Source organism: Opisthocomus hoazin, chromosome 1, assembly GCF_030867145.1.
Source record: "Opisthocomus hoazin isolate bOpiHoa1 chromosome 1, bOpiHoa1.hap1, whole genome shotgun sequence".
In the NCBI taxonomy this organism is placed as follows: domain Eukaryota; kingdom Metazoa; phylum Chordata; class Aves; order Opisthocomiformes; family Opisthocomidae; genus Opisthocomus; species Opisthocomus hoazin.
The window spans coordinates 140,581,292-140,609,206 of NC_134414.1; the positions used below are offsets into that span (position 1 = coordinate 140,581,292).

Sequence of the window (27,915 nt, forward strand, 5' to 3'; positions counted from 1 at the left end):
CGCGGGTGGGTTGGGGGGGGGTGTGTGCGGTTTCGCGGGGCCCTCGCGGGGAAAGGGTGGCGGGGAGGGGCGGCGGCGAGCGCAGCTTGGTGGGGGGGGCGGGGGAGGGGGGCTTGTTCTGGGCCCTTCGGAAATGGGAGGTGGCTAAGGCGGGCAGCGGTCGGAGCGATGGGAGGGCGGCGGGGCAGGGGCGGCGGCGGCGGCGGCTGAGCGCGGGGTGCGCGGCGGGGGAAGGGGCCACAGAGCCGCGGGGGGGCAGGGGGGGCCGCTCCCCGCCGCACCCCCCCGAGCCGCTGCCCCCGCCGCCGACCGGCTATTGCGGAGACGCGAGAGGAAGCGAGGAAGCGCCGAAAAGGAGGAGGGAGGAAAGAGGAGAGAGAGAGGGAAAAAAAAAGGGGGGGGGGAGCAGCGTTTAAATCCCTTCCCCCGCCGCTCGCCGCCTCCATTCCTCCCTTCATTCGACCTCCCCTCCGCAGCCGCCGGTGAGTCCCTCGCCCGCTCGCAGCCGCTCCCGCCCCGCTTGTCATTTGCGCCCGCTCGCTGCGGGTGGGTCCGTGTCCCCCCCCCCATCCCACCCCGTCCGCCTGCCGGGGGGGGGGCACAGCAAAGTTGGGGTGTGGGGGGGAGGGGGCGGGATGGCGGTTAACCCCCGCGGCGCTAAGGAAGGGTCCCCGGCGGTGCCTGCCTCGGCGCGGCGAGGGGCCGGGGGTCGCGGAGGCTCGGCGGGGCGGGGGCCCCGTCCCGGTCCCGGTGGCGGCGGGCAGTGCTCGTAAATCAGCGGGGGGGGGGGTGGGGGTGTTCGCTCGCTGCCCGGGGGTTGTTTGCTTCGGCCGGCGGCGGAGCGCGTTCCCTCCGGAAAGGGGCGGGGGGGGGGCACAGGGGGGCTCCGCGCCCGCCGCGGGGGTCCCGGGGTGGGGACACCCCCCTGCCGCGCGCCCGGCGTGACGTCACCACGCCGCGGAGCCCCCCCATCCTTCCCTGCAGCAGAAAGTTCGGCGGGGGGCAGGGGGTGAGGGGCCGGGGCGAGGCGGGAGTTGCGAGTTCGCGGCCCGGCCCGGCGCGGTGCGGTGCGGGGAAGAGCGCACACAATGCCGGGGGGGTGCGGGGATCAGCCCGCACGCTGCCTGCCGGGCCCCCACATTCCCCCCCGAGCGGCTCCCTCCTCCCGGGCAGCCTCGCATTGTCCCCGCTTTCCCAGGTGCGGTGTCTGGGGGTGGTGTTTCCGTCGGGAGCTGGCCGCCGAGCAGCGGGTTCGCTCCCCCTCCGCGGCCGTGGCAGGCATGGGCGGGATCGAGCCCCTCTCGATGCCACCCTCGGCCTGGGGACCTGCTGCCCGCTCCCCAGAAACGCCGGGGGACCTGGGGCAGACAGATCCCGCACGGTCGGGCGGCATCGGGACGCGGTTCGCACTCCCTCTGAGCCGGCTGGGATCCCTTGGTGCGTGGGGCTGGTTGCCCATTCGCTATTTCGTGGCTCTTTTTGAGAAGTGGCATCCGTGTTCCGCACGCTGTCCTTGCGGCCGACGCGGTGGCGGTTCTGCCCCGCTGCCGGCCTTGCCTCGCCTGCTGTTGCCCGGCGAGTTGCCGGCTGTGTTTTGCCGAGTGGCCACTGCGCTGTTGGAGTGGCAGCCATTTGGTCACCGTGGCGTTACTTTGCGCGCTGCCTTCGCTTGCCGCGGAGTTCTGCCTCTGTAGCTATTGTGGGTTCCCGAAGTTGCTTCCCAGATGGGCAGCGCTTTGCGTTTGTCTCAGGGCTGTGGCTGCCGTGGCTTCTGCAGCGAGTTACTCACTTGCCAGGTTGGCTACTGTAGGAATTTGGATGGCTTTTGTCCGCAGGGTCTGTTTTGCAGTGCTGCGGTTCTCGAGGAAGCGGCGTGTCCTTACAGAGCTGGCCGCTCAAACCTGTTTGCGTTCCCTCCGATTGCATGGGAACCACTGTGCTCTCCAGCGTTAGACAAGTGAGGAGAAAGCAGTGGGCCGTTATCCTAAGGTTTTGTGTGCACCCGAATGGTGGAGGATGGTTGCGTGGTCGCACACCCATCGAGTATGCCCGCGTCTCAGGCTTCGGAGTTCAGCCCTGACTTCCCACCAGAATCGGTGTGGCTGTGCCAGTGCGTCAGCTGAATCCCTGCCGGGTTCCCTCAGTGTCGTAACCCAAATCCCACCCAAATCCCACGGCTGTTGGAGTTGAAAGCTGGACCCTCCTTTCTTGTGAGCCCGAGGGTATTGTGTGTCCCGAGGGGCTGGAGCGCCGAGATCCTTAGCGGATGGGACACTTGTAAATGTGAACGGTCAAATTGTTGTTGGAATGAATTTCAGCCTTTTTTTCCCAGTTATTCATCCTTTTTTTCCCTGTTTCTTGGCCAAGTAAGTAGTTATTTTTACATTTATTATTGGTGACAGTACAACCAATGGCTTGTGTATTTCACCAGCTTCTCGGGAATGATCTGGTCTTTCAAAGCAGACTTAGCCAATTGTGATTCATGATGTAGCTTTTCAAGTATGGCCATTAAGATGTGAATGTACAGTACTATGGTTCTTGCTGGAAACAATAAAAACCCTCCAAACATTTGAAAATGAAATGTGCAGTGAATCCTAACGAAGAAGATTAACAGGTTTAACCTGCTGTGATGGCCTGCCTTTACCTCTCTTCATGTGCATTTACCTCCTGCCCCAGATTTTGTACCCCTTGGATACCTCTGAAAGGTTCTGGCATTCTCACCTTTAGGTGTGTCTGCACAAGGAAGAACAGCTGAGTTTCTTGAGTTTCTTGTGGACATACTTGTATTCCAAAATAATACTGGGCATGCAAGGAACTGTGATTCTGTGGCACCGTGGGATCAGTTACTAAAGGCAATCTGATCTGTATTTTTCTTCAAGAGGGGGACCATCTAGTCCAGTTGGACTAGATGGTCGTTGTAGGTGTCTTCCAACTGGAATATTCTATTTTTATTTGTAGCTGAAATGAACCAGGCAGGTTTGCCTCTGCCCAAAGTTCAGCCACTGTCGCTCCTTGTATACCTTCCTGATTCCTCCTGGAGCTCCCTCATGTTCATCAGCATTTTTCTGGAGGATGGAGGTGGAGTCAAGGGGAGTGCTCGCTGTGTAGGGAAGGATTATTTATTTACCAGATCCGGGTGTAGTACCTTTGCAAATGCAGTCTCTGGAATTGGTCTGAGCATTTATTCAGCTGTGCCGCTCCTTAAATATCTACCTGAATGTTTACTCAATCTTACCTTTTTCCTCCTTGGGTGTCTGCCTTTTCTTCTGAGAACCTGGTTTCCTCCTCTGTCAGGCTGCATCTTCCCCAATTCTGTTTTTTCTTTCTCCCATTCTCTTTTGGACAAAACTTTCCTGCCTCCAGTGGATTTTCTGATTGCTTTCTTCCACCATTAGGAGATGCTGTGGAAGTATGAAAGTGTATTTCCTGCATTTATCACTTTATCTCTTCCATCTGTACTTTTTGAGGACTGTTGCTGGTGAAGTACAGAATAGTAATGCTTTAGAAATTTCTTAAAGGCCAAAGGAGAAGGCAACACAAGTTCTGAGTGTGTTTAAAAGTGGAGGCATCTCTGGAAAAGTCATGCTCTTGACCAAGTGAGCTACACCTAGGGTATGTATTCTCTGCAGCACTAATGTATGTGGTCACTGCCGGAGTCTGGTCACAGCGGATGGTTGAACATGAACATGAGATGCTCCATCTCAATGCCTTGCATGAGTTACTGAAGCTGCAGCGGTGCCCCAGACATGTCTGTTACCAGGCTGGATGGGTGCGTATCCCATTCCTCTTTGTGTCGCGCTGAGCTGAACACTGGAGAATCTTGCTGTCCTTCCAGTCGTGTGGTGGGCAATCGTGAGTCCACAACCCATGTCCTCAGTGAGACGTGTGGAGAATGATGAGACAGAAGGGGATGTTTCCAGGTCGAGTGGTGTGAGCTTCACCTCTCTACCTTAGCCTGGTAGGCTGATTTGGGCTTTTGAGCACTTAGGGGGGAGGACTTGGCGTATGTCAAAAGTTTAATGCAAGTCAACTTTGTGAGGAAACGATCCCTTCAGAAGCATTGTCTTGCTGAATGTGCTTACCGTGCTACTGCAGAACTCTCTGGCAGTCTGCTTTCTGTGTTTGTTGTGGCAGCAAACACCGATTTGTTACTGTCTCCTGTAAAAATATCAATGTTTGATGGATTGTTGTGGCAGTAATTTCACCTACAAACCAAAGGGCAACTGCAATATCTTCTCTGAGCAATTTTAGCCAATGATGGTCTGTCTGGGCTTTGCTGAAGAAGGATAGCTGGTTGCTTTCAGTCTTCTTTCGTGTATCCTGCCCTGGTGACATTGTTCATCACAGATCAGTTTAGCTGGAAAATTTGAGTGTTGTACTTACAACGCACTTGGTGATACCCTGTTTCTGCTGCAAGGTCTCTCTGTGTTATAGATCACTTAAGTGAAGGTTGCGTTTGAGCAACCTTCATCTCTCTGGACAGTGGATTGAATATACTGTGTGTATATATAAGTTGTGTGTGTGTATGTATGTCACACACGCACACTATATGTATGTATAGAATAGTCTGTAGAACATAATATGATATATATTCTATAATACGTAACACTATATCTTATATTAAATTTTATATTGATATATATAGCATAGTGTATTGGATATAATGTGTATCTATAGCATAGAAAAACCTGTTCTGATCAACTGTCCGGTCCTCTCCCCTGCACCGCGCATGGCAGGGAATGTCACCTGGTGGTCTTTGCAGAAAATATTAAGAGTATTTGTTTTAGAATTAATATAAAATAACCCTTAAAGATTTCCAGTGATACGATGGATCCCCATGCAACTTTTCTAAGTGATTGATTTCTCCCCCTTCTCAGATTTTGCTCTGTTTCTGTGTGGAATTTGTCTAGCTTCAGCTCCTATCTGTTGGATATGGGGTCTTTGTCTTCTAGATTAAAGAGCCCTCTGCTGTCAGAAATCTTTCTGCTCTCAGAATCCCTTTGTAGTACTTACAGGCCATGGTCAAGTCGCCTTTTAACCTTTTCTCTGATAAGCTCGATGTATTTAGCTTCTTAAGGCAGTTATTGTAAGGGAGGGGAGCTATCAGACTTCCTTCTGTTTCGGAAGTTTTCAATTTGTTAGCATTCTTTTTGGAATATGCAGGTAAAAAAATGAATGCACTGCTCGCATAATGGTCCCACCAATCCAGTATATAGTCAGATAAAAATCATGTTCCTGCTCCTGAAGAGTATTACTCTCTTTATGCACCGGTGGATTTCATTCATTCAGGAATAGTCCCCTTAGAAGTCTTGTGCTGGGAGCTCACATTCAGTTTGCTATCAGCCATTAATTACAATACCTTTTCAGAACTTCTGTGTATCCTTGGATCTTCATTCTGGAAAGCATTCTGCGTTCTTCTGTTCTTGATGTAAAAATCTTCGATAAAGCACTTGTCTTTCCATGTGACCCCGTCGTGGCAGTAATGCACACACAGTGGTCTGTGCTGGAGTTCCCATGGCATCATTCACCATCTCACCTGCCTCGGCACCACCAGCAAACTTTACCCACGTCTCTGCAAGCTTTGTTCAGCCAGCTACCGACGAATTCCATGATGGGCCACTGTTGCCTCTCAGTGGCGAGCTTCAGGGGACTTGCTTTTTGACAGTGAGGTCTTTTTTGCCGGGACAGGTCGTGCTTGTGCCATAGCTATGCACCAGGCTTCAGCCCAAGGGGTGTCAAGTGCTGCTTTACAGAGATCACCCAAGGCATTAAAAATATCTCAGGCAGTGGTTTCACATGCCATCGTGCCTTTTCTCCTGGCAGTCCAGCCTGAGCCTATGTAGAGCTCAGTCTCTGGGCTCAGGTGCCCACTTGAGAGGTGGAAGCCTGTGTCTGCGGTTGGTAGGGTAGATCATGGATCTGTAGCTGGTAGCACTTCGGCGTGAATTGCTTGCTTTGAATTCTCTCATGAATGCGGAGAATTTTAGATACTTGCGACTTTTAATCGTTCGTTGTGTCATGACCAGGAAGACCTTGATTTAGCAATAAACATGTTGTCTGATTTTATAAAATTGTAAGACCTAAAATCGTACTTCACCATGAACTTTGTATGTAAGACAAAACCTCTCCTTCCTCCCAAGGGAGGTTCGGCTCCGGTGCAGGTTCCCAGGGAGGCTGGGCAGACTCTGTTCTCTGAGGCATTCATGGCAACGTCATCTGGCTTTGCAGTTTCGTACAAACAGGGAGGTTGAGTGGAGACCTCCCATGATCAAACGATGTGTAAATCTTCCTGTGGCACACCCTTGGATTTCCCTTCCCACAGCCCCAGAGGTGAGGGCAGGATCATCCCACTTAGAATCATAGAAACATAGGTTGGAAGAGACCTCTAAGATCATCAGGTCCAACCGTCAACTCCATGCCTACTAAACCTTGTGCTGAAGTGCCACATCTACACGTTTTTTGAATACCTCCAGGCACGGTGACTCAACCACTTCCCTGGGCAGCCTGTTCCAATGCCTGACCACTCTTTCAGGAAATAAATTTTTCCTCATATCCAATCTAAACCTCCCCTGACGCAACTAGAGGCCAGTTCCTCTCGTCCTATCACTAGTTACTTGGCCAGTTCTGTAGACCAAGGAAAAGCTGTGGAATCCCAAGCAAGAGAGTGACTCAAAGCTTGTCAGTGTCTCAGGTCTGCTGTATGATTGTTCCTGTGACCATCTCCCTGGCCCCAGTTCACTCATTTCTTTATGGATCTGTCTGTCCATTTTCATCCTGTTCAGATGCTTGCCCTTTGCACAAATGGCTCTCATGTTGGCTTCGCTGTCAGTCATGAAACAGAGAATCAAAAGGGCATCTTTGGGTCACTGGCTGCAAAGTCCTTTTGAGCTCCATGGCACCTATCTTCTTTTGCAAACTTAGTGAATTCTCTCTTTATCATATATATAATAATGATTTTCTTTTGCCCCTGTTCTGCTCCAGGAACAGAGCTTCAACAGATGGACAGGAGTCTTCTCATTTCCATCTTAAAATTGTTGGTGGCCTGTTTATACCCATTTGGACTTATACCAACCTTCTCTGTTAAGTTAAATACCCCTTCTGACTCATTTGTGTTTAGTTTCTGGTGTTTTACAGACAGTAATCGCATCACCTCAGCTTTTATTTTGTAAGGTTAAAAAAGCAAAGTCTTAAAAGGTCACATATATAACAGACAGACTTTCTGTGTCCCTCAGCATTCTGGAAACTGCTTTCTTCACCTGCTTCCATCCACTTTCATCTTTCCTGATGTTGGGTAACTGAAGCATTACATGGTGTACCAGTGGATGTCTGACAAGTGCAATGTCCAGTGACAGCAATGCTTTTTCTCATTGCTTGATAGCACCTTGTATGATTCCTTCAAAATAACAATGGTGTCCATAGCTGTCCTGTGATTAATAAATCCCTTTCCTCCTCAACGGTCCTGACTGATGAGCAGAAGTTCTTAGGGCAGGTGTGCTTGTCACTTCTCTTCAGTGCCTCACTCAGCACTTTGTACTGCTGAACTTGTTAAAAACATAGCAGTGACCTTACTAGGTCCATCCAGTCCAGAGTCCGCTGCTCCAGCAGTGGTCAGTACCACATACCTAGGAGAGAGGGTGAGTTAAGGCAAGCTTATGTGCTGCTTTCCTCTGATAGTCCTACAGCTTCCAGCTGTTGTCAGCGCAGGGGCTGCCGTAGCTGGATGTGGCTTCTCGCTATTCAGTAAGCAGCAGTTATTCTCTCTTGCATGAAACTCTCCAGTCTCCTGTCAGGTCCATGAACTTCCTAGCACCCGTAGTGTCCTTCGTTTGGGAACTCTGCAGCCACCCATTTCAAGAAGAGTGAGCTCTCTCTGTTTTGTTTTGAACTTGTTTCTGTGTAGCGTTACTTGATGGTCCTCAGTTCTTGTACTGGAAAAGATGGTGAAAAATTGTTTCCTACCCAACCTCTACTTTTCATGTATGGATTTACAGTCCTTGATCGCATCCTCACTTAACCACCTTTTCTCTGGACAGCGATGTCTGACCTGCTCAGTCATGCCGCTTTGTTGCACTCTCTGGTTCCTGTGGGAGGAGCAGCACTGCACACACGTGTCAAGATGTGGGAAAACCATGTGTTTGTGCAAGGGCATAATGACACTCTCTGTTTTGTTTTCAGTTCCTTTCTCAGGAATTTCTGGCACGTGGTTCGCTTTCTTGATGGCTGCAGAATGCCAAGGCAACATTTTCATGGATCTGCCTCTCATATCCCAAGGGTATCACTGTCGAGTGGCACTGGTCAGCTCAGAGTCCCTCATTTTATATGTGGAGGTGGAATTGTGTTTGCTCTGTGTGCATTGCTTTAGATGTATCTAGATTGAAGTTCACATGCCATTTCATTGCCCAGTCACTCCTCTTGGAATGTCCTTCTGCACTTCTCAGTTAGTTCTCGTCCTCATTATTACCCTCATTAATTCACTCTCATCAGCCACATTGGCTTCCCTTTGCTGTTTTTCTATATCCATCGTGGTTTTGGTTCTTCAGTGTTTTATTCTCTGAAGTTATCTCTTAAATCGTGATTGTCTACGATACCTGGTGTGTCTCCTAACTTAATGGCATTGGGAGCTACGACATTGATCCTTGTGGGCATCCAGGAGACTTTCTTCCACCTAGGCTGATACTTTCAGCGCTTTGTTCATTCAAATCCATTGGCAGAGTTTGATCTTTCTAGCTATTGAGCTTCTCTCTGGTTCTTCTCTCCACTCTGACTAGTTTGCCTGGGACTGAGGGCTCTGAGCAGAGTCGTATCGTTGCCTGGACCTCCACCTGTCAGCTTCAGAACGATACGTGTCTTGGCAGGAGGGGGTGACCATGCTTTTCACTAGTCTGTTACTGAAGGGAGGGGTGGAAGGTGTGGCTGCTCTGACTTTGGATTCAGATTCTGGTTTCCTGTATTCTTACACGTGTCCTGCAGCTTCAAAGTTATCAGCAGTCTTCCCCAGTTTGAGAGACCTGCAGCAGAAGTCTGGAACCGTGGTGGGTTGACCAGTGGATAAATTTGAGGCACTGAGAGTGAGGAGCTATGGTATGTGGAGTCATGGTCACAGGTTACAACAAGGAAATTGTGACTGATGAGGAGTGTTTTCACACTGGAATGGGTGTCCCAGGTCAGCTGGGGAGGCTTCGCTCGTTGAGATGTTCAGGACTTGCATGGATGAGGCCCTGAGCCACCACATCTAGATTTGGGGTCAGCTGTGCTGGAGTTTGGACCTGCAGAGGTCCCTTCCAGCTGACATCTTTCTTTGAGTAGCTTCTGATGTCTTTCAGTAATTTACTTTGCACTTCTTAGGAAACAGACATCTGTGTCTGAAAAGGGGGAGCTGCGTATTACAGCAGACCTTTAACCCCTGACAGCTCCACAGGTAAGGTGTGCTCGGGCATTGCGAATGTAGAAGACATTGTGCTTCTTAAAGCAGAGAGCATGGAGAGCGTGGTGTGTCCTTCTTCTGCATTACGTGTACGTAGGCCTCCATCCCACTCGCAGAGGGAAGAGCCCCATGCGTTGCGTTCTGTGATCCTCCACTGGGCTCTGCCAGCCTGTTTCTACAGGAGATCCAGGGCCCCTTCTCGGGGGAGACTGAGTGATTCTTCTGAGCTTTTGAAGTAAATCTGTTACATACTTACAGTCATTTTAGTGTGCCCTCAGGAACTGTTTTATGATTAACGTAACCTTCTTTAGTACATCTAACCTTCATTTAGTGAATCAAACTTTATTTTCAGTTGCTTCTGCAAAAATTAGTATCTTCTTCTATGCTGTAAATTAAGCTGTTGTTAAGTGCATGAGTGTTTTTATTATTTATTACCTCACTTTAGCTCTGATTGTTTTTATTTCACTCTGCTCATCAGAAAATATTTTTTTCTCCTTGAATACATTTTTCATGGAATGGACATTACAGAATTGTGGCTTTCATACTCAAAATAAGACTCTTAGTCCTCATGGTTGTGCAGAATTAGGAAAACAAAGCATTCATGTAAGCTTAATAAAACGTAAACTGTCTTCATCTCCTAAGACTGCCAGCACTCTGCAAGTTTATTTTTAGTACTCTTATTTGGAACACTTTCCTGAAACGTGAGCATTTTAATTTTTATTTATTATTTCACTGGGGAGAAGGAGCTCCTAGTAGCATGACAAATGAATTTGTCAACAAGTACTGTTGACCGATAAGTTGACAAGTACATACAAGAAAAGGATTAAAGCTGTTGTCTCAGGTTGAGTCCCTGTTTTGCATGGGAGGTATTATTTTAGGCATAGAATCATAGAATCACAGAATGGTTTGGTTGGAAGGGACCTTTAAAGATTATCCAGTCCCTCTGCCATGAGCAGGACCTCTTCCACTAGACCAGGTTGCTCAAAGCTCCATCCAACCTGGCCTTGAACACTTCCAAGGATGGGGCACCCCCGGCTTCTCTGGGCAGCCTGCTCCAGTGTCTCACCACCCTCATGGTGAAGAATTTTGCCCTTATATGCAGTCTGAATCTACTGTCTTTCAGTTCAAAAGAGTTGCCCCTTGTCCTGTCGCTACAGGCCCTGGTAAAATGTGTCTCTCCATCTTTCTTGTAAGTCTCCTTTATATATTGAAAGGCTGCAATAAGGTCTCCCTGGAGCTTTCGCTTCTTCAGGCTGAACATCCTGAACTCTCTCAGCCTTTCCTCATAGGAGAGGTGTTCTGTCCCTCTGATCATCTTTGTGACCTCCTCCAGACCCGCTCCCACAGGTCCATGTCTCTCCTGTGCTGAGGGCTGCAGAGCTGGACGCAGGACTCCAGGTGGGATCTCACCAGAGTGGAGCAGAAGGGCAGAATCCCCTCCCTGGACCTGCTGGCCATGCTGCTTTTGATGCAGCCCAGGATACAGTTGGCCTTCTGGGCTGCGAGCGTACATTGGTGGCTCATGTCCAGCTTGTCATCCACCAGCACCTCCAAGTCCTTCTCGGCAGGGCTGCTCTGAAGCCCTTCATCCCCCAGCCTGTACTGATCCTGCGGATTGCCCCAACCCAAATGCAGGACCCTGCACTTGGCCTTGTTGAACCTCTTGAGGTTCACACAGACCACTTCTCCAGCTTGTCAGGGTCCCTCTGGATGGCATCCGTTCCTCAACTGTATCAACTGCATCGCTCATCTTTGTGTCCTCTGCAAACTTGCTGAAGGTGCACTTGATCCTGCTGTCTCTGTCATTGATGAAGATATTAAATAGTATTGGTCCCAGTACGGACCCCTGAGGGACACCACTCATTACTGGTTTCCACTTGGACATTGAGCTGTTGTCTGTAACTCTTTGAACGGGGCCATCCATGCAATTCCTTATCTTTCAAACCCGTATCTCTCCAGTTTAGAGAGAAGGATGTTGTGGGGGACTGTATCAAAGGCCTTACAGAAGTCCAGGTAGATGACATCTGTAGCTCTTCCCTTGTCCAGTGATGTTGTCACTCCATTGTAGAAGTCCGCTAGTCAGGCACAGTTTGCCCTTGGTGAAGCCGTGTTGGCTGTCTCTAATCACCTTCCTGTCTTTCTTTTGATATCTATACCTATCCAGGTAGATCTGCTCCATGATCTTATCAGGCATTGAGGTGAGGCTGACTGGTTGGTAGCTCCCAGGGTCCTCCTTATTACCCTTTTTAGAATGTGTGCAATATTCCATTTTCTCCAGTTATTGGGGACTTTGCCTGACTGCCATGACTTTTCAAATATTGTGGAGAGTGGCTTGACAACTACATCAGCTGATTCCCTCAAGACCTTGGGATGCATCTCATTGGGTCCTATGGACTTGTGTATGTTCGGTTTCCTCAGCTCTCAAGCCTGATCTTCTCTTACAATGTGATCATGAACCTGCTCTACTCTTGTATATGTAGGTAGATCTCAGTCAAGAGAGTTCATTCAGCTTGTATATTGTAGCGTGCATAATTTGCCCTTTGGTGCAGAATGAAGTTTCTGAAATCATACATTTACATTTATTGGTTAAATTTATTTTAAAACATTTCATAGTGACCCATTTTATGTGATATTTGAAGATAGAAGAATCCAGTGAAGTTCTGATTCGTTGCCTATAAAATCAATTTATTTATAGAAAATGACAAAAATGACAAAAACTGTCACTGTTTTTATACCGAGCTATTTTTATGCTGAATTTATAGTTTGATTTCTGAGCAGTAATAGCAGTTTTCACCTACGTTGCAGGCATTTTTGTCTAAGTTTGCTGCGCAGCGCTGTGCTGCAGAGCCTCCCGAGCGAGGTCGGTCTCAGCCCTTCCCAGCCGTGTCTGACGGCTGCTGATGGTCGGATGCTCCTGTCACGGGCGCAGTGTTGGGGGGCTCTGGAGGACGGGGAGGTCCGTGCTCTGGTTGTGGGGTGCGTGTGTGCAGTGGGGCAGGAGTGGCTGCGGGAGCAGGGTGAGCAGGTGGAGAAAGCTTCAGCTAATGCTCGCTGGCTTCAGCCTGGGCTCACGAGTACTTTGCTCCCCTGAGATCCTCCAGCTTCGCTTTAGTGTTGCAGGAAGGATGTAGTTAAATTTCATCCACTGGGCAGGCAACAGTTTCAACTGGAGTGTGATTATTTGAGCAGGTCTACAGTCTTATTCCTTGATTCACAGCCCCTGCATCCACCCAGTGTTGTAATAATTTTGTAGGAGACAGAAAAATGCCTGTGTTTGAAAACTGCTTTTCATTTGGTGTCACATAAATATATTTCTGAAGAAAACTACTGAGTAAAAAAAAATGTGCAAGTCGTGGGAATATTCACACCCAAGATAATATTAGCTGCAAGCGTTTGCCCACTGCCATCTTGGTATTCAGCCATTTTGGCATCCTTATCCCTGCTTTGCTCACACAGTCATTCTCCCTTTTACAGTAACGTCACATCTGACGTACGTATCGGAAGGCTGACTGTAAGCCTCTGACATGCAAGCTGAACCCTGACCTGTTTGTTTATTGCTGTCTAACGCTGAACCCAGTGCCCTTCCCATTCCTTCCCTCCCTTTCTCCACCAGGCCCTGTAGTAAGATGCCAGGGTTCAAGCATGAAGGCAGGTAATTAGCCATTGGGAAATGTCGTACTTCAGGCTGCCGGATTGCAGTATTTTGGACGAAACTTTCTGTTTTCCAGATACTACGCAGTTGTTAAACCCAGTTACATTTCTGGGAATTTTCTCTTCATTGTATAAAATGAGGGAGATGGAGACAACAATTAAAGATGCCTGGGACCGTTGTTCACTGGGCAGTGTGTGTATATATGTATATATATGCCAACTTCTGACCCCCCCCGTGGTGTGTGCCCTCTGGCTGTGCTGCTCCAGTGGGCACTCCCTTGTGAGCAGTCTTCACCTGTCAAGAGGGATCCATTGCTTATCATCCCATCTTGCTTTCAGGACACTTCCCAGCATCTGCAAAGAAAGCAGCCGTGTTTGTTCGTCAGCCTGGTTCCTCCCTCCGGTGCTGACTTGTCCCTTCGCAGAAGCGGGAAGAGAAAAACCGGGACGGGAACACAGAGATAATAAATTGCAGAGAAGGAGACTTAGTTTAATTCCTGCGTCTTCTGACTTCTAAATCCCTGCCTGTGCAAGCCAAATGCCTTTGATTTCACAGGAGTTTGGAAGTACTTCCTACATTTAAAAAAAAAAGACTTGAGGAGTAGTCACTGCGTGCTTTCAGCAGTTCCCAGCTGCAGCAAACAAGAGGGTTGGACTTCAGAGCATCTGTGCTTAGGGTGAAGGAGGAACTGACTCCTTGCTCCAAACTTATTTTCTGTGGACTGGCATCTAGTGGAAGATGGCGCTGGCTGTGTGTGTAGCAACAACACTGGTGTGCCGCGCTGGCTGTCCATTGCCGTGGTGTTCCTTTGTCTGGTCTTCGGCCTGGGCCAGCGAGTGCTCTCCCGCATGATGCCCGAGTGCGATGTAGGGGTTGGCGTAGGACCATGCTTATTCCCAGTGGCTAAGTTAGATGTGTCCATGCCCTTTTGGGCAGGAGAATTTTGCCATCCGAGTGCAAGATGTATAATGTCAGTCACCCCCAGGACCAGAGAACAGACGCTGTCCCATTTTGTTTAAAAGTACAGATGCTGTCAAATTGCTTCTTCTTGCAGCATTTGTGATCCTGATGGGTGGCTTTTCATCCATTTCTTCTTTGAGACTGAATGATCCGGCCACCTATCTTGACATCTTTGCGCATAGTGCCTCCAACTGGTCTGTGATCTCCAGGGCAGTGCCTAGGTAGAGCCTTGGTGGAGAGAGGAGCCTACATCAGTGCTACTCCCCTCCACCCCCAAACCGTCACTGGCTCGGGGTGGGCTCCTGTCAGGTACCATGGTCATGTTGTGCCTGCTGCACCTCCCCTCCTGCTTGGACCAGGTCTGAATCCACCTGAGATTACTGGGACATTACAGTCGGAGAAGATTGGGAGTAGCAGATAATAAAACCAAGTAGATGTTGTTGGTTTTTTGTCTTTTTTTTTCCCCAAGAGAGGAGTAACATAAAAGGGAAGATACTGTGGTGACTATTGACGACTGAGTACCCGCAGCTAATCTCGGCTGGCTCAGGCATTAAATGTCTGCTAGCTAAAGAAACACAGCTAAAGTAATGGTGGTGTTAGCTCTCTTTCGTAAGTGGCGTGGATACTGAGAGCCTTCAGCTCTCCTTGTCGCTGGCCCTGGGGAGGACTAGCTGGACCTCAGCTGGCATTTAACCTTCTCAAGCAGGCTGGAGCCCCAGACTCGGGCTGCCCGTCCTGGAGCCTGCTGTGCCATTGAGCACCAGCCGAAGTGACAAAACCCTTCAGCCTCGGTGGACTCGGGGGCACCTCCCAGACTGCCCTGCCTCTCTGGAAGTCGCCTGCCTGCTGTTGGGACATGGGATGGGTGTACCTGCGCAAAGCTACAGGCCTGTGCAAGCCTGTGGGGCACGTGGCTCGTTTGTCATTTATGGTCCTGGCCAAGCCCCCAGACACCATCCCAGGCAACTTGGTTCTGTTCCTGTTTCCTCTGCTTCTTTTGCCGTCTAGGAAAGTTGATTTATTATATTTCCTCAATCTAGTATGTAAACACTATCCTGAGCCAAGGACAAACATTGACCAAACTTTCTAAGAGACACTGAGGGTGTATAGTGAAGTGGGTAAAACTTCAGTGCATCTCACTTGAGATGGGCTTGATTCTGGTTTTGTTACCTGTGAGGAGTTGCTCCACACTGCAGCCTGGGACGGAGAGAGTTCATCTGCATCCTTTGGTGGGAGACGAACTGGAGCCTGCGATCTCCTGGCTGCCTGTACAGGACAGTCCACCTTCGGCAAGGAGAATTACTTGGAGCTAGGGAGGAGGAGGAGGAGCGGGATCCATTTTGGATCCCACGTGGGGATGCCTGTTGAGTGTGTGTTGCTCGCAGGAGACTGCGCCAGGGCTTACATGAGAATATGGAGGGGTTTGGGCAGTAAGCCAAACCAAGCTGGGTTGTATGAAAAGCAAACAGAAAATAGCCATTTGCAATGCCTCGTAACTCAGTCAAACCTGTGAAGGGCTTCACAGGGCCAGGAAAAGGTTATCCCTTCGGCAGCAGCCCTGCCAAATGTCTCATTTCCTTTCCAAAACCGCAGAGCCCTAAGAACTCTTCAGAGACATTTACAGGGATCCTCCGTGATGGGAAGGGTTGGGTGTAACTTTGTTGATTGTCAAGGCTCACATTGCTTTTATTTCATAGATGGTAAGATCAGAAGGTGGTGTTGTGATCCGCTCATCTGGCCTCTGGCATAGAAGTTGCTGTACGGAGCCTAATAACGTGTGGGTCAGTTCTGTTACGTGTTTTAGAAAAGTCTTTGCCCTCTAAGTGATAGAAACTTCTGCCCCAGTGGTTAATTATGTCTGCTGAAACATTTGTTTCTAGCTTTGTTTGGTACTGCATGTTTAGCGGTTGACATAAGTACTGAGTTGGTATTCCTGTTAAAAAGGGAAGTTTCAATGTGTGGTGTGACTGCATAATATTTCTCTGACTTACTTCTCTGGAAAGAAGACCATAATTGTCATTACGGAGCGAGACCTGTGCGCTGTATTGTGACGTTGGGTTCGTGGGGTGGGAGTTGTGGGCAGCATCCCCCGTTGAACGTAGAGAGCAGTGACGTGGTGGTGACGGGCTGCTGCTGCTGTGTGTTCAGCGCTGAGCTCTTGAAGGTTGCCAACATGGCGTGTCTTGAATTTGAGTTAGATTAGGATCACCTTACTTCCAATGTTTGTTTCATGTAAGAAATGTTAATTCTAGAAGCTTATCTGGAGTAGCCTCAGGGTAACTGGCTGAATTAGCAACCAAAGGCTGAACTACGACAGGAATGCCAGGCTGTAGAACACTTCAGCTGGTAGGGATTAGGAGAGTGCTCTGCCTCCATTAGGTCAGTTATAAACCATCGTGAGCTATTTTTCTATTAAAGAAGAGGTCTCCGTTAATGAATTGTTGTGTGTGGGAATTAATGCTGGATGAGTCCCCTGTGGCTTTCATGATGAGGGTCAAATAAAATATTAATGAAATTAAAACAAACCGTCCCTTGCTCTTCCCAAGTACCTTCCAGATGGGTTTCTCTAAGCATTGGTCAGGGAAGATGTGGAGCCCCACAAGAGACAGGCCAGTGTCATTACTCCCTTTCCATGGATGGGGAGGTGGAGGTGATGGAAAGCAGTGACTCCACAGTCACATAGTCCAGCAGCGGGGCTGCACAGGAGGTCCAGGAGTTCTCCCATCCTGTGCCTTTGCTCACATCCCTGGGTTCAGCTCCTTTCTGAGAGAAATTGAAGTGAATCCAGACTCCTCCCACGCTGGCCAGCTGGAAGCTGGTCTTTCCAGATCTGGGATAGCCTTAGGAGTCCCGAATCTCAAGTCGTCGTATGCTTATTCACATAACTTCCCCATGCTTCCAGATCCGAGAATATAACCCAGGAGATGTAGCCGTTTTCTCCTGATGCCTCATCCATGGGACACATTTCCTTGTCTTGGTGGATTGTCCGTTCCAGAGGCCCAGTATAGGAGCTCGAGTGTCAGGCTGGGGAAGGACAGTCTCTTCTTGGTTACACCAGTGCAGTGCAGTGCAAAAGATCTTGAGCTGGATGGAGCCAAGCAAACCAGCTTCAGGAGCAGCGTCCCTGAATCACCGCAGTCCAGCTCTCAGGCTAACACAGTCACGGTGCTTTCAGACTTTAAACTAGGAACTGTTTAAAGCATAACAGTTAAAAATCTAGGGTGCTTTTGGACATAGCTCAAAGCTGTAAATTTATTCAGAGGGAGCCCAGAAATCTTCCTGCTGCTGCTGCGAAGTGTAAGGATGTACTCTGCATCTCCGGGCACGACTCTGTCTGGTACACGGAGAAACAGTCGAGTGTGTGGAAAAGGAGACCTAGGTGGGCACTCCAGACTAAACAGAGTTGATTCTGGTTGCGTCACTCAAAGCTAAATGCGTTTTCTCGCACGTATTTGTGTACCTTGGGCACCGAACAGCCTGAGCAAGACTTGTCACATTTTCTGCATAACGTGCTGGTGCATGTATGCATGTGCATGTGCTCTGGAGAGGGCAGGGCTGTGTGATAGCCCTTCAGCAAAGGCCACTGGGGGCTCATTACGTAGAGCGAGCTAATGACAGCACACGGCCAGTATAAGGATGGTGTAACTTACTGCACGCACAAGTACAACGAGGAACTTGGGAAGTCAGATAAATTGTCTTTAGGAACATTTTAAAGCACTTTCCCATTTTTTTTCTTGTCCTCCTTATCTCTGATTATCAAATGAACAAGGAAGTGGAAATGGTAAAATGATTTGAGAGGACAATCAACATAATGGTAACCATTCCTTCCCTGCTTCCTCCAAAAAATGATTGTCGGGCCCTGACTGCCTTGCGTTGTGTGGGTGTCACTCTAGAAATTGGAAATCAGAGGTGACAGTGGCCAAATTTTTTCCCCTACTGATAGGAAAGTTTATTGCATTCTTGGTAAAGATCATTGCATCTGTAAATAATAATTCACGAAACAGTAATAATTTTGTCATATTTCTATAGCAAACGGCAAATGTCCTGCAATCCACTCACTACTTCTCCCCTCTCACCTCCTTGTCTGCCTTTCAGGATTCACTGGGATCTCGTTGTGTTGCTGGTATAAGCCTTCCTTGCAGAAGAACTGCTCTTGCCCATCTCCGCTTCCCTGGGAACAGCCGAACGGGGGTGCGGAGTGATAAAAATTTATGTTTTCATCAAACCGGGCCAAGGAGAATGGGGGTCCCACACCCAAAAGAATGAAGACACGACAGAACAAGGACTCAGTACGTGAGATGGGAGAGGGGGGTGGGACCCTGGGGCCAAGCTGGAGCTGTGCGTTGGGGCTGAGGCTCACAGCAAAGCTTGTGGATATGAGTTTGGCGTAATGGAGTGCCAGGGGTTCAGGGGCTTTGGGAGGCTGGGGGAGAGGCAGGAATGGAGGGAGGTGGCACAGCAGGACTGATCCAGTGATCCCTCTCTTAGATGTCAATGCGGAGTGGACGGAAGAAAGAGACTCCAGGGCCCCGAGAGGAGCTCAGGTCCCGGGGTCGAGCTTCCCCTGGGGGCGTCAGCACCTCCAGCAGTGATGGCAAGGCTGAGAAATCCCGACAAGCCACAAAGGTAGTATAAGCTAGTGCGCGAGTATGGGGTGCCTGAGGATTGCCCAGACCGGGTAGGATCAGCTTGGAGGTGCAGGGACGCAGACCAGAAGGGATCCACCGAGGAACCCATGCTGGGTTAGCTCTCTGGAACGGGCGGGATCTGCCTTTCCTCTCATCCTCAGCATCTTGCCCTTCCCACCATCTCCCCAGAACTGGTCTTCTGTCTCACCAGCCCTTTTTAGTGCTAGTTTTTGCCATGTTCTGGCTCAGTCTTGCCCCACTGTCCGCTGCCCACTGTCTGCCAGGCTCTTCAGCACACACGCCGTGGTGGATGTGTCTCACCTGCTGCAGGCTATGAAGGCCTGACAGGGCAGGAAACTTCCCCGTGACCTTCCCACCTCCCTGTTCTCCTCCTCTCCCTTGCAGAAAGGCCGGGTGGAGGAATCCTGCACCCCCAAGGGCAGCAAGCAGGTCCGAACAGAAGAGATCTCGGAGAGTGAAGGGGAGGACACCAATGCTCCCAAAAAAACCAAAACCGAGGTGAGTTCTCCCTGCAGTGATTGCTGGCATGTCCTGGGTCCAGGGCAAAAGAGCGTCCTGCTCCCTGCCTGTGCTGCTCATGGCTGACCAGCTTCAGGTTCCAGCTGCTCAGGAGCCCTGGCACCTTGGGTTTCGCACCGCAGCTCTTCCACGGGCAGAACCTAAATGGCACCCGCCTGGCTACAAAAAAGCCACCAGGAGCGACGATGGGGCAGGCAGAGGCTCTCCATCTCGTTCACCTTGTCTGAAGGACTGCTGTGCTCTTGGACTGTGCACGTGCCCTGCCTTTCCCCGGCTGGGTGGCAGGAGCCTGGCTGCGCTGGTGAGCTGCGGTTACCCCACTTGCTCCGCATGCAGCTGCGGGACGGGTTAGACTCAGCCTCTTTGGCTCCCACCGAGCAGTGTGAAACGGAGGTGCTTGTCATGGTGGGCTCCAAGTGGTGGTTGTACCAGTCCTGCTGGGCGTGCAAAACCTGCTTGCACACACAAACTCCATAATTGTGGCAGAGCTTGTCCAAAATGCCAACAGCACTGGGCTGGATCCGTGGTCAGACAGTTGGAGGAAGACTCTTGTGCTTCTCAGTTCCTTGTTAGTCTGTTCAGGGAGTTGGGCTTAAAAGGCCTGTGGACATGGGGATATTGTGCGCGTTGTGACATGATTGTAATTAAACCACTGTGGTTACACCTATGCAATTTCTCCACACGGACACTCCGTTTAGCCTCTCTTGTAAGCCCTGAGGCTCAGGAGTGGCACTTGTTAATTGTCCGTGCTCAGTGTTGAATCGCCAATGCTTCTTTGCCTGAGGCAAGAGGTGGTGGGGAGGAGCAGGGATTGGGCAGCGCTGGGCGGGGGGGCTCTGGGAGGCAGGGAGTGGGGCAATGAGAGAGGGCCGGAGGGCAGCAGGTCTCCTCACCCGGGGACACCTCTGCAGAGACAAGAAGAGCGATTCTGGGGCTGGGGGCTGTGCTGGGCTGTGCTGGGAGCACTGTGGTGTGAGCTGCTGTGTGCCACTTGGTGGTGTCATACCCTGGCCAACGGCCCATCACCATTGGTGGTGGTGCCAGGACCTTTCCTATCTATTCACTCTCAACCTGGTGCGTACCAGTTCCCTGCCCTCCCTCGCTGCCTCTCTACACAAGGTACCCATCACTACCTCCTTCCCGAGCGTGGGATGCTCCTGAAGGGCCCGAGAGCACTGAAGGGGAGGCGGGAGGGCTGGTATTATTTGTACCTTGCCAGATGATATCTCCTTCCCTCAGTGGGGTTTTCTAGTGCTGAGGCTGGCAGAGAAAAGTCAGCAAGCAAGTTCTCTGGGGACTTGAAATGTGTCGTGCGTGGTCTGGGAGGCCACATAATGCCTGTCTCCTTCTTCCTACTTCAGGAGTTGCCCTGTCCTCCATCCCCGTCCGATGTTGACAGCCTTGATGGCCACAGCTTCAACGATGAGATGAGCAGTGACCCGCGGGACATTGACCAGGATAACAGGAGCACCTCGCCCAGCGTCTACAGCCCCGGCAGCGTGGAGAATGACTCCGACTCCTCATCTGTCCTGTCCCAGGGGCCGTCTCACTCCTACCACCACCCGCCGCTCTTCCCCCAGAGCCCGCCGGTAGCTCCCCCTCCTGACAGCCTGGCCCGTCCACCCGAGCCCAGCTTCGGGCTGCCGGGCGAGGGGCACCCCCAGGGACCCCCCGCGGGGAGCTACCACTCCCAGCTGGAGGGCCAGGCCTCCCGCATTTTCCAGGCTCAAGCCCCGCAGACGCCTTCCTCCTCCTCCTCCTCCTCCTCTGCTGTCGCTGCCCCTCCTGCTCCCCCTGCCTCCTCCTCCTCCTCTTCCTCCTCCTCTGCCCACGCTCCTCTTTACCCTGCGGCCAACGCGGTCCAGGTTGGGGCCAAAATCGCAGGTGGCGTGGGGGGTCTCCCAGCAGCGGGGGGTCGCGAGCAGACCCTCGGCGCCAAGCACAATCCGCCGCCCACCACCCCCATCTCGCTGGCGTCGGCGGCAGGGGGGCTCCCCCCGCAAAAGACGCCCCCAGCCAACCCTCCGGCTGCCCCCCCGTCTTCGGCCCCTTCCTTCCCCCACGTCTCCGCCAACCTGCCTCCCCCTCCAGCCCTGCGCCCGCTCAACAACGCGGCGGCCGCCTCCAGCTCCCCGGGGATGGTGGGGCAGGCCCTGGGCGGCCACCTTCCCTCGCCCCACGGCATGGCGCAGGACAAAGCGCCGGCCCTGGCCCCCTCCCGCTACCCCTACGCCCCGCCGCTGCCGCCCTCCAGCTCCTCGGCCCAGTACCCGTCGGCCTCACCGGCCCAGCCGCTGCCCAGCTACAGTGGCTCCTACGGCCACTCCTTCCCCCCGCCCGGCGGGCTCTCCGTGTCCAGCCAGCCCCCCAAGTACACGCAGCCCTCCCTGCCCTCCCAGCCCGTCTGGAGCCAGGGGCCTCCCCCCTACAGCCGACCCCTGGGCAACGCCGGCTCGCACCCCGCCGCACCCTTCCCCGGCCAGCCCCCCCACCACCAGCAGCCCCCCCAGCAGCACCACCACGGCCACGGGAGCGGCGGCGGCGGGGGGGTCTCGCCGGCAGCCGCGGCTCCCCCGCAGCCCCCCGGGGGTTACCCCCACGGCCTGGAGTCCGGCGGCCATCACCCCTCCCACGCCGCCTACGGGCTGCGCCTCTACCCTCCCCACAGCCAGGCTGCCTATAGCCAGGCTCCCTCGGCTGTCGCCGCCGCTGCCCCCTCTTCCTCCTCTTGCTCCTCCTCTTCTTCCTCCTCCTCCTCCTCTTCCTCCTCCTCTGCCACCTCTTCCCAGGGCAGCTACCCCGGCATGTGCGCTCACCCCCCGGGGCAGAGTCCCACCACCTACGCCTTCCCCCCGCCGCCGCCCCCCTCCCCTGCCCACGGCGCCGGCCCTCCGGTCACCTCCGCCGCCACCACCCTCTCCACCGTCATCGCCACCATGGCCTCCCCCTCCACGGCCCCTTACAAGACCGTCTCGTCCCCGGTGCCCCCCTCGGCCGTGGCTCCCTACGGGAAGCGGGCGGCCTCCCCCGTCCCCACTTTCCAGCCCCCAGCCCCCTACAAGCCGGGCTCGCCCCCCGCTTCCTCGGCTGCCCCGTTCCGGGCAGGCACTCCTCCCGGCTACCGGGTGGCCTCCTCCCCTGTGGCAGGGGGCTACAAAGCCCCCTCGCCCGCCCCCTCTGCCCCGCCACCCCTACCAGGGAGTATGGCCGCCCCAGCCCCCCCGCCAGCCCCGCTCCCCCTCAGCGCCACGCAGATCAAGCAGGAGCCGTCGGAGGAGTATGAGCCCCCCGAGAGCCCCGTGCCGCCGGCTCGCAGCCCCTCGCCACCCCCCAAGGTGGTGGACGTGCCGAGCCATGCCAGTCAGTCAGCCAGGTGAGGGACGGCGAGGGGGGGTCCGGAGGGAGACCCCGGGCTGGGGAGGGATGCACGGGGCGGGGAGGGGGAGATCGCCCCGAGCGTGGGGCGCAGCTGCGCACTTTCGCCTTTTCCATGATGCGCTTCCCTTTCCCACCGTGTCGGGCTGGGCTTTTCCTGCCCCTGTCACCGTCCCTGTCACCGTCCCTGCCCTGCAGTCCCCTCCTGCACTGACAGGCTTCGCCTCTCCCCCTCAGGTTCAACAAACATCTGGACCGCGGCTTCAACTCCTGCTCCCGCACGGACCTGTACTTCGTGCCGCTCGACGGCTCCAAGCTGGCCAAGAAAAGGGCAGACTTGGTGGAGAAAGTGCGGCGGGAGGCCGAGCAGAAGGCGCGGGAAGAAAAGGAGCGGGAGCGGGAACGGGAGCGGGAGAAGGAGCGGGAGCGGGAGAAGGAGCGGGAGCTGGAGAGGAGCGTGGTAGGTTTGGGGGTCCGGCTGCCGCTGTGCGTACAGGGAGGGGTGCTCCAGGACCCCCTTGGCCGCTCTGTGCTGGGACCCTGACGCCGGTGTCTGCTCTCTTGCAGAAGATGGCCCAGGAGGGCCGGCCGGTGGAATGCTCGTCCCTTGGCCCGGTTCCCCACCGCCCCTCCTTCGAGCAGGGCAGTGCTGTGGCGACTGTTCCTCCCTACCTGGGCCCCGACACCCCGGCTCTGCGCACCCTCAGCGAATACGCCCGGCCCCATGTCATGTCCCCCAGCAACCGCAACCACCCTTTCTACGTCCCGCTGGGTGCGGTCGACCCGGGCTTGCTGGGGTACAACGTGCCGGCCATCTACAGCAGTGACCCAGCGACGCGGGAGCGAGAGCTGAGGGAGCGGGAAGCCCGCGAACGAGACCTGAGGGACCGGGACCTGCGTGAACGTCTCAAGCCCGGCTTCGAAGTCAAGCCAGCTGAGCTGGAGCAGCTCCACACCGTGCCAGCTGCTGCCATGGATCCGTTCCCACGCCACGGTGGGCTGAGTCTGCAGACGGCCCCCGGCCTTCATCCCGCTTTTCCTTTCCACCCGGGGCTGGGCCACTTGGAGCGGGAGAGGCTGGCGCTGGCAGCCGGCCCGACCCTTCGTCCCGACATGTCATACGCCGAGCGCTTGGCGGCCGAGCGCCAGCATGCTGAGCGGGTGGCTGCCCTCAGCAACGACCCCCTGGCCCGGCTGCAGATGCTCAACGTGACACCTCATCATCATCAGCATTCCCACATCCACTCCCACCTCCATCTCCACCAGCAGGATGCCATACATGCAGGTAAGGATGCCGTGGTGGTGGTGCCCTCTACAAAGCCCTGCTCTCCATCCTGCTGAGCCCTCCTTGCGCTCCCTCCCCCTGGCCCTGGGGAAGCCCAAAAGCTGCCAAGACCAGATTTTGTGGTCCCAGATCCTCCCTGATCACGTGTTGACCAGAAAAGGTCAACGTCATGGTCGTTCAGCCTTGCCCTTGCTCCAGTCCCACCAAAGGCACCGACATCTGTTGCAAGCATCGGGGTGTCTGCGATTTTGCTGCTTAGTGGCGAGCAGAGTTGGTGGCACCACGTCCTTCAGTTCTGCATCTCTGGGGTCGCAATACGAGTGCTGGGGTCCCACTGGCTGCCAGGGTGGTGGTGCTGTGGACTGCATCCCTCACCCTGTGGTCTGCAGGGGAAGCGGGAGCTCTGCTGACAACAGTTTTTAACAGTTTCCTTGAGGCTAACGAAGTGTTGGCTCTCTGGTTTGCTCCTGTGGCTCTTACTGTGGATGGTGGGATGGGATGGGAGAGAAGATGGGCGAATTGTAAGGAACTGGAGGCTGCTGTCCTTCAGAATTGAGTGGTGGTCACTTCCATTTCTATGTCCTACAGGAAAGCAATGTAAAAAGAAGTTTAGGGATTAAAACCTCGGGGAAGCAAAGCCCAAGCTACGATACAGTAGGAAAAAGTGCTGTGCCTGCTCAGGTACTGTGAGCGGTCAGTGGGATCTGGTGGCAGAGTCACAGACGGACACCCAGTCTGAGCAACCCCAGCTCCTCAGGGATGGCGTCAGGTAGAAATCGGTGTCCGTTCCCCCCATGCTTAGTAGCTGGGCACCTGCAGCCAGCACTCTGGCGGTGAACCCAAAATGCTGGAAAGAGCAGCTTTCCTGGAAATAGCATCTTGCATTTCGGCCTTAGATAGCACTTGCAAACTTGAGTGCCTGGCACTGAGCGTCTGTGCTGGCTGAGACCTGGAAATGGAAGCACCCGACGGGAGCATGCATGGGAGTGACAGCCGGGGTGGCAGGCAGGCGCGGTACTGGGTGCAGACGTGATTGCAGAGCAGGTCTGTGCAGAAGCGACTCTGAGGAGCAGTGCTTCGCCCCGAGGAGGGCAGGGACAGAGCTGTGCCAGGCTGGTCCCTATGCAGGTCAGCGCAGGTGGAGAGGGTGACACTTGGAAGTGAAGGGTGCTGCGTTGTCTGGCCTTGAGATCATTCCGTCTCTAACACACCCCGACCTTCTCCGTGTCCGTTTTGTTGTGCCTTGCGCCTTTCTCCGTGTCTCCTCTTGCAAAGCATGGGACAGTTACCTTGTGATCTCTTTTTCTTGTCAGCCTCAGCCTCTGTTCACCCTCTTATCGACCCACTCGCCTCGGGATCACACCTCACCCGGATACCGTACCCAGCTGGAACCATCCCCAACCCTCTCCTCCCTCACCCTCTCCATGAAAATGAAGTGCTGCGCCACCAGCTTTTCGGTAAGGACCCGTGCAGGGCCTGCTGGTCTGCTCTGGAGGGCATGAGCAGAGCTCCGAGGGGCAGGGCGGTGACGGGGTGCTGACAGGACCCGGCGCAGGTCTATTAAAGAGCTCTGGCGTGGTGTGGGACAGCTCCATGCTCTCAGGGGGTGAGCAAGTCCAGCGCGTGGGCAGGGCTGGGAAAGGAAGGGCAGCAGAGTCTTGGCTGAGGTGTGGGGCCACGGGAGAGGACGGAGCCGTTCACGCTGATGCGTTTATTCTCTGTTTCGCCTTTGGCTGCAGCTGCGCCCTACAGGGACCTGCCGGGCTCCCTCTCCGCGCCCATGTCGGCGGCGCATCAGCTCCAGGCCATGCACGCGCAGTCGGCTGAGCTGCAGCGCCTGGCCCTGGAGCAGCAGCAGTGGCTGCACGCCCATCACCCTCTGCACGGCGTGCCGCTCCCGACGCAGGAGGATTACTACAGGTGCACGGGCCCGCGCTCGCCACGGCGCGGGGCGAGCAGACCGCTCCGTCCTCGCAAGTAGACCTCCGGGGCCTGGGGGTGGCCGAGGCAGTGGGGACAGGGGACGCATCACCCCTGGAGCGGGTGGCCCTGGGCTGAGCCCGCAGCCGGGAGCAGGGGTGCCTGGCCATGGGGGCACAGCTGTGGGTTGGCCACGGGAGGGTCGTTCCTGGCAAGTGGCCGCTGCGTGGGTGGTCTCACATGGGGTCTCGGCTCCTCTCCTGTGGGGCAGGGGGTAGACTTGCATGTTTCCCACGTGCTAGTGCAGTCAGAGCTGACACAACCGTGCCAGAACACCAAACGCGCGAGGGCTGGGTGCTTTTGCCAAGATGAGGCTTTCACAGGCGCGTGGGGAAGCACGCTGGGAAAGAGAGCGGTGCGGCGGTGTGCCTTTGCGATAGCATCTCCTGCTTCAAGGCCGTGCAAAACTTCCCAAGCCAGCAGTGTCGTGTGGGTCTAGACTTAACAAAACCATAGAACCATTAAGGTTGGAAAAGACTTCTAAGATCACCAAGCCCAACTATCAACCCATCACCACCATGCCTGCTAAACCGTGGCCTGAGGTGCCACATCCACATGTTTTTTGAACCCCTCCAGGGATGGTGACTCCACCACCTCCCTGGGCAGCCTGTTCCAGTGCCTGACCACTCTTTCAGTGAAGAAATTTTTCCTCACATCCAATCTAAACCTCCCCTGGCACAACTTGAGGCCGTTTCCTCCGGTCCTATCGCTGGTTACTTGGAAGAAGCAGTGGGAGGCAGTGGGAGATACTGAATTGCCGCCTTCTGTCTCACAATCATCTTGTTCCTCTTCTTTACCCTAGTCACCTGAAGAAAGAAAGTGACAAACCCCTTTAAACGGACTCCTGCTGTCAACGTGACGTCATCATGTCTTTCTCTCAAGAGGAGCAATCAATCAACCAAATCCTGGGGGATGGGGAGCTGCGGAGTGACACATCGTGATCCCACCGTGCAGCAGAGTGCAAGAGGAGACAGACAAAAAGTGCCGGGTAGCTTCCTGGGAGCAGAAGGCGGAGGAGAGGTGTTGGGGAGGGCCTGGAACACCACCAACGGACGTGAAATGATCGGTACGTGATTTTGGCAGAGCTCTGAAGGGAACGGAACCGGCATTGCACAGACCAAGACTGGCGTGAATTCGGGGCGGCGGCGGCTCCGTCCTTTGTTTCGGGGGAGCGGTTGCGTTGGATGGAGAGCGCAGAGCCCTGCAGGAACCTCATGTACGCGACGCTGCTGGCTTCCCCGCTGCTGCGAGGAGGTGGCGCGGCCGGGGAGCGGCTCAAGACACAGCAGAGAGCCTTTTTTCCAAGATGCCTCCGCACACCCCCCCCCCCCCCACCCCTTTAGGTGTAAGATACCGCTTAGCGATAACGGAAAAGCGACGTGGAACTTTTTTCCGACGAGCTGGCACGGCTCCCCGTTCTCCGGTGTCCCCTTGGACACGGGCGAAGCGTTGCGGGACCCTTTCCCGGCCGTCATCCGGGTGCGAAGCACCGCGAGACTGTTTGTGAGACGGTGGGCTGCGCTCCCCGCGAGGTGCGAAGCACCGGGAGACCCTTCCTGAGCCCCCGGCCGCCCCCATGTCCCCCTACAAGCCCGGCGTGGCCGAGCGCGTGGCATCCTGGGACTGTCCGTCCGTCCGTCTGTTCGTCCGGCGGCGGCCGCCCCCTTCCCCTCGCCCCTTCTGATTGATGTACTTCGACTCCTGCGCACCCCTTGTTAGACGTGGCGGTTTTTATGTAGCAACTGTGACTCCCCTGCCCCCCCCGCGTGCGTGTTCAACTTCACGGTTGTATCTCTCGATCGGTCCCCACATATATATATATATATATATTTACTTAACCATTAAAAGGAAACCAACCGACCACCCAGCTATGGAAAACACCCGAACCACATTCCCCGTGCACTCCCGAGCCCCGACACACGTTCTAATAATTTATATATATAAATATATATATGAAGCTCTTAAAAATGAAAAAAAAAAACCAACCAACCCCACAAAACAAAAAAAACCCCAAACAAACAAAAAACGCCCTTCCAGAACCGAGGCTCCGTGGTGGTCTTTTCCTTGTGCC

General features: G+C 53.8%; 1 protein-coding gene across 2 annotated transcripts; it reads left to right on the forward strand.

Annotated features, from left to right (window-relative positions):
- Positions 1 to 193: 193 nt before the first annotated feature.
- Positions 194 to 27,883, forward strand: ATN1 (atrophin 1). Of its 2 annotated transcripts, none has more exons than XM_075438494.1 (10): positions 194 to 482; positions 18,132 to 18,325; positions 18,525 to 18,662; positions 19,070 to 19,183; positions 20,566 to 22,577; positions 22,817 to 23,039; positions 23,147 to 23,864; positions 25,178 to 25,321; positions 25,604 to 25,784; positions 26,647 to 27,883. In XM_075438494.1, the coding sequence occupies exons 2-10, from the start codon at positions 18,248 to 18,250 to the stop codon at positions 26,678 to 26,680; spliced, it is 3,642 nt and encodes a 1,213-aa protein (XP_075294609.1). In that variant the 5' UTR covers positions 194 to 482; positions 18,132 to 18,247; the 3' UTR covers positions 26,681 to 27,883. The 2 variants fall into 2 exon arrangements, with proteins under 2 accessions (XP_075294609.1, XP_075294618.1); XM_075438503.1 differs by lacking the exon at positions 194 to 482 and adding an exon at positions 15,736 to 15,817.
- Positions 27,884 to 27,915: the final 32 nt, after the last annotated feature.

Bases quoted from the DNA above. Each gene is read 5' to 3' on its own strand.
- ATN1 (XM_075438494.1), top strand. From the start codon at position 18,248: ATGTTTTCATCAAACCGGGCCAAGGAGAATGGGGGTCCCACACCCAAA. The intron at 22,578-22,816 runs GTGAGGGACGGC...TCTCCCCCTCAG, and splicing joins CATGCCAGTCAGTCAGCCAG to GTTCAACAAACATCTGGACC. The intron at 25,785-26,646 runs GTGCACGGGCCC...TCTTTACCCTAG, and splicing joins ACGCAGGAGGATTACTACAG to TCACCTGAAGAAAGAAAGTG.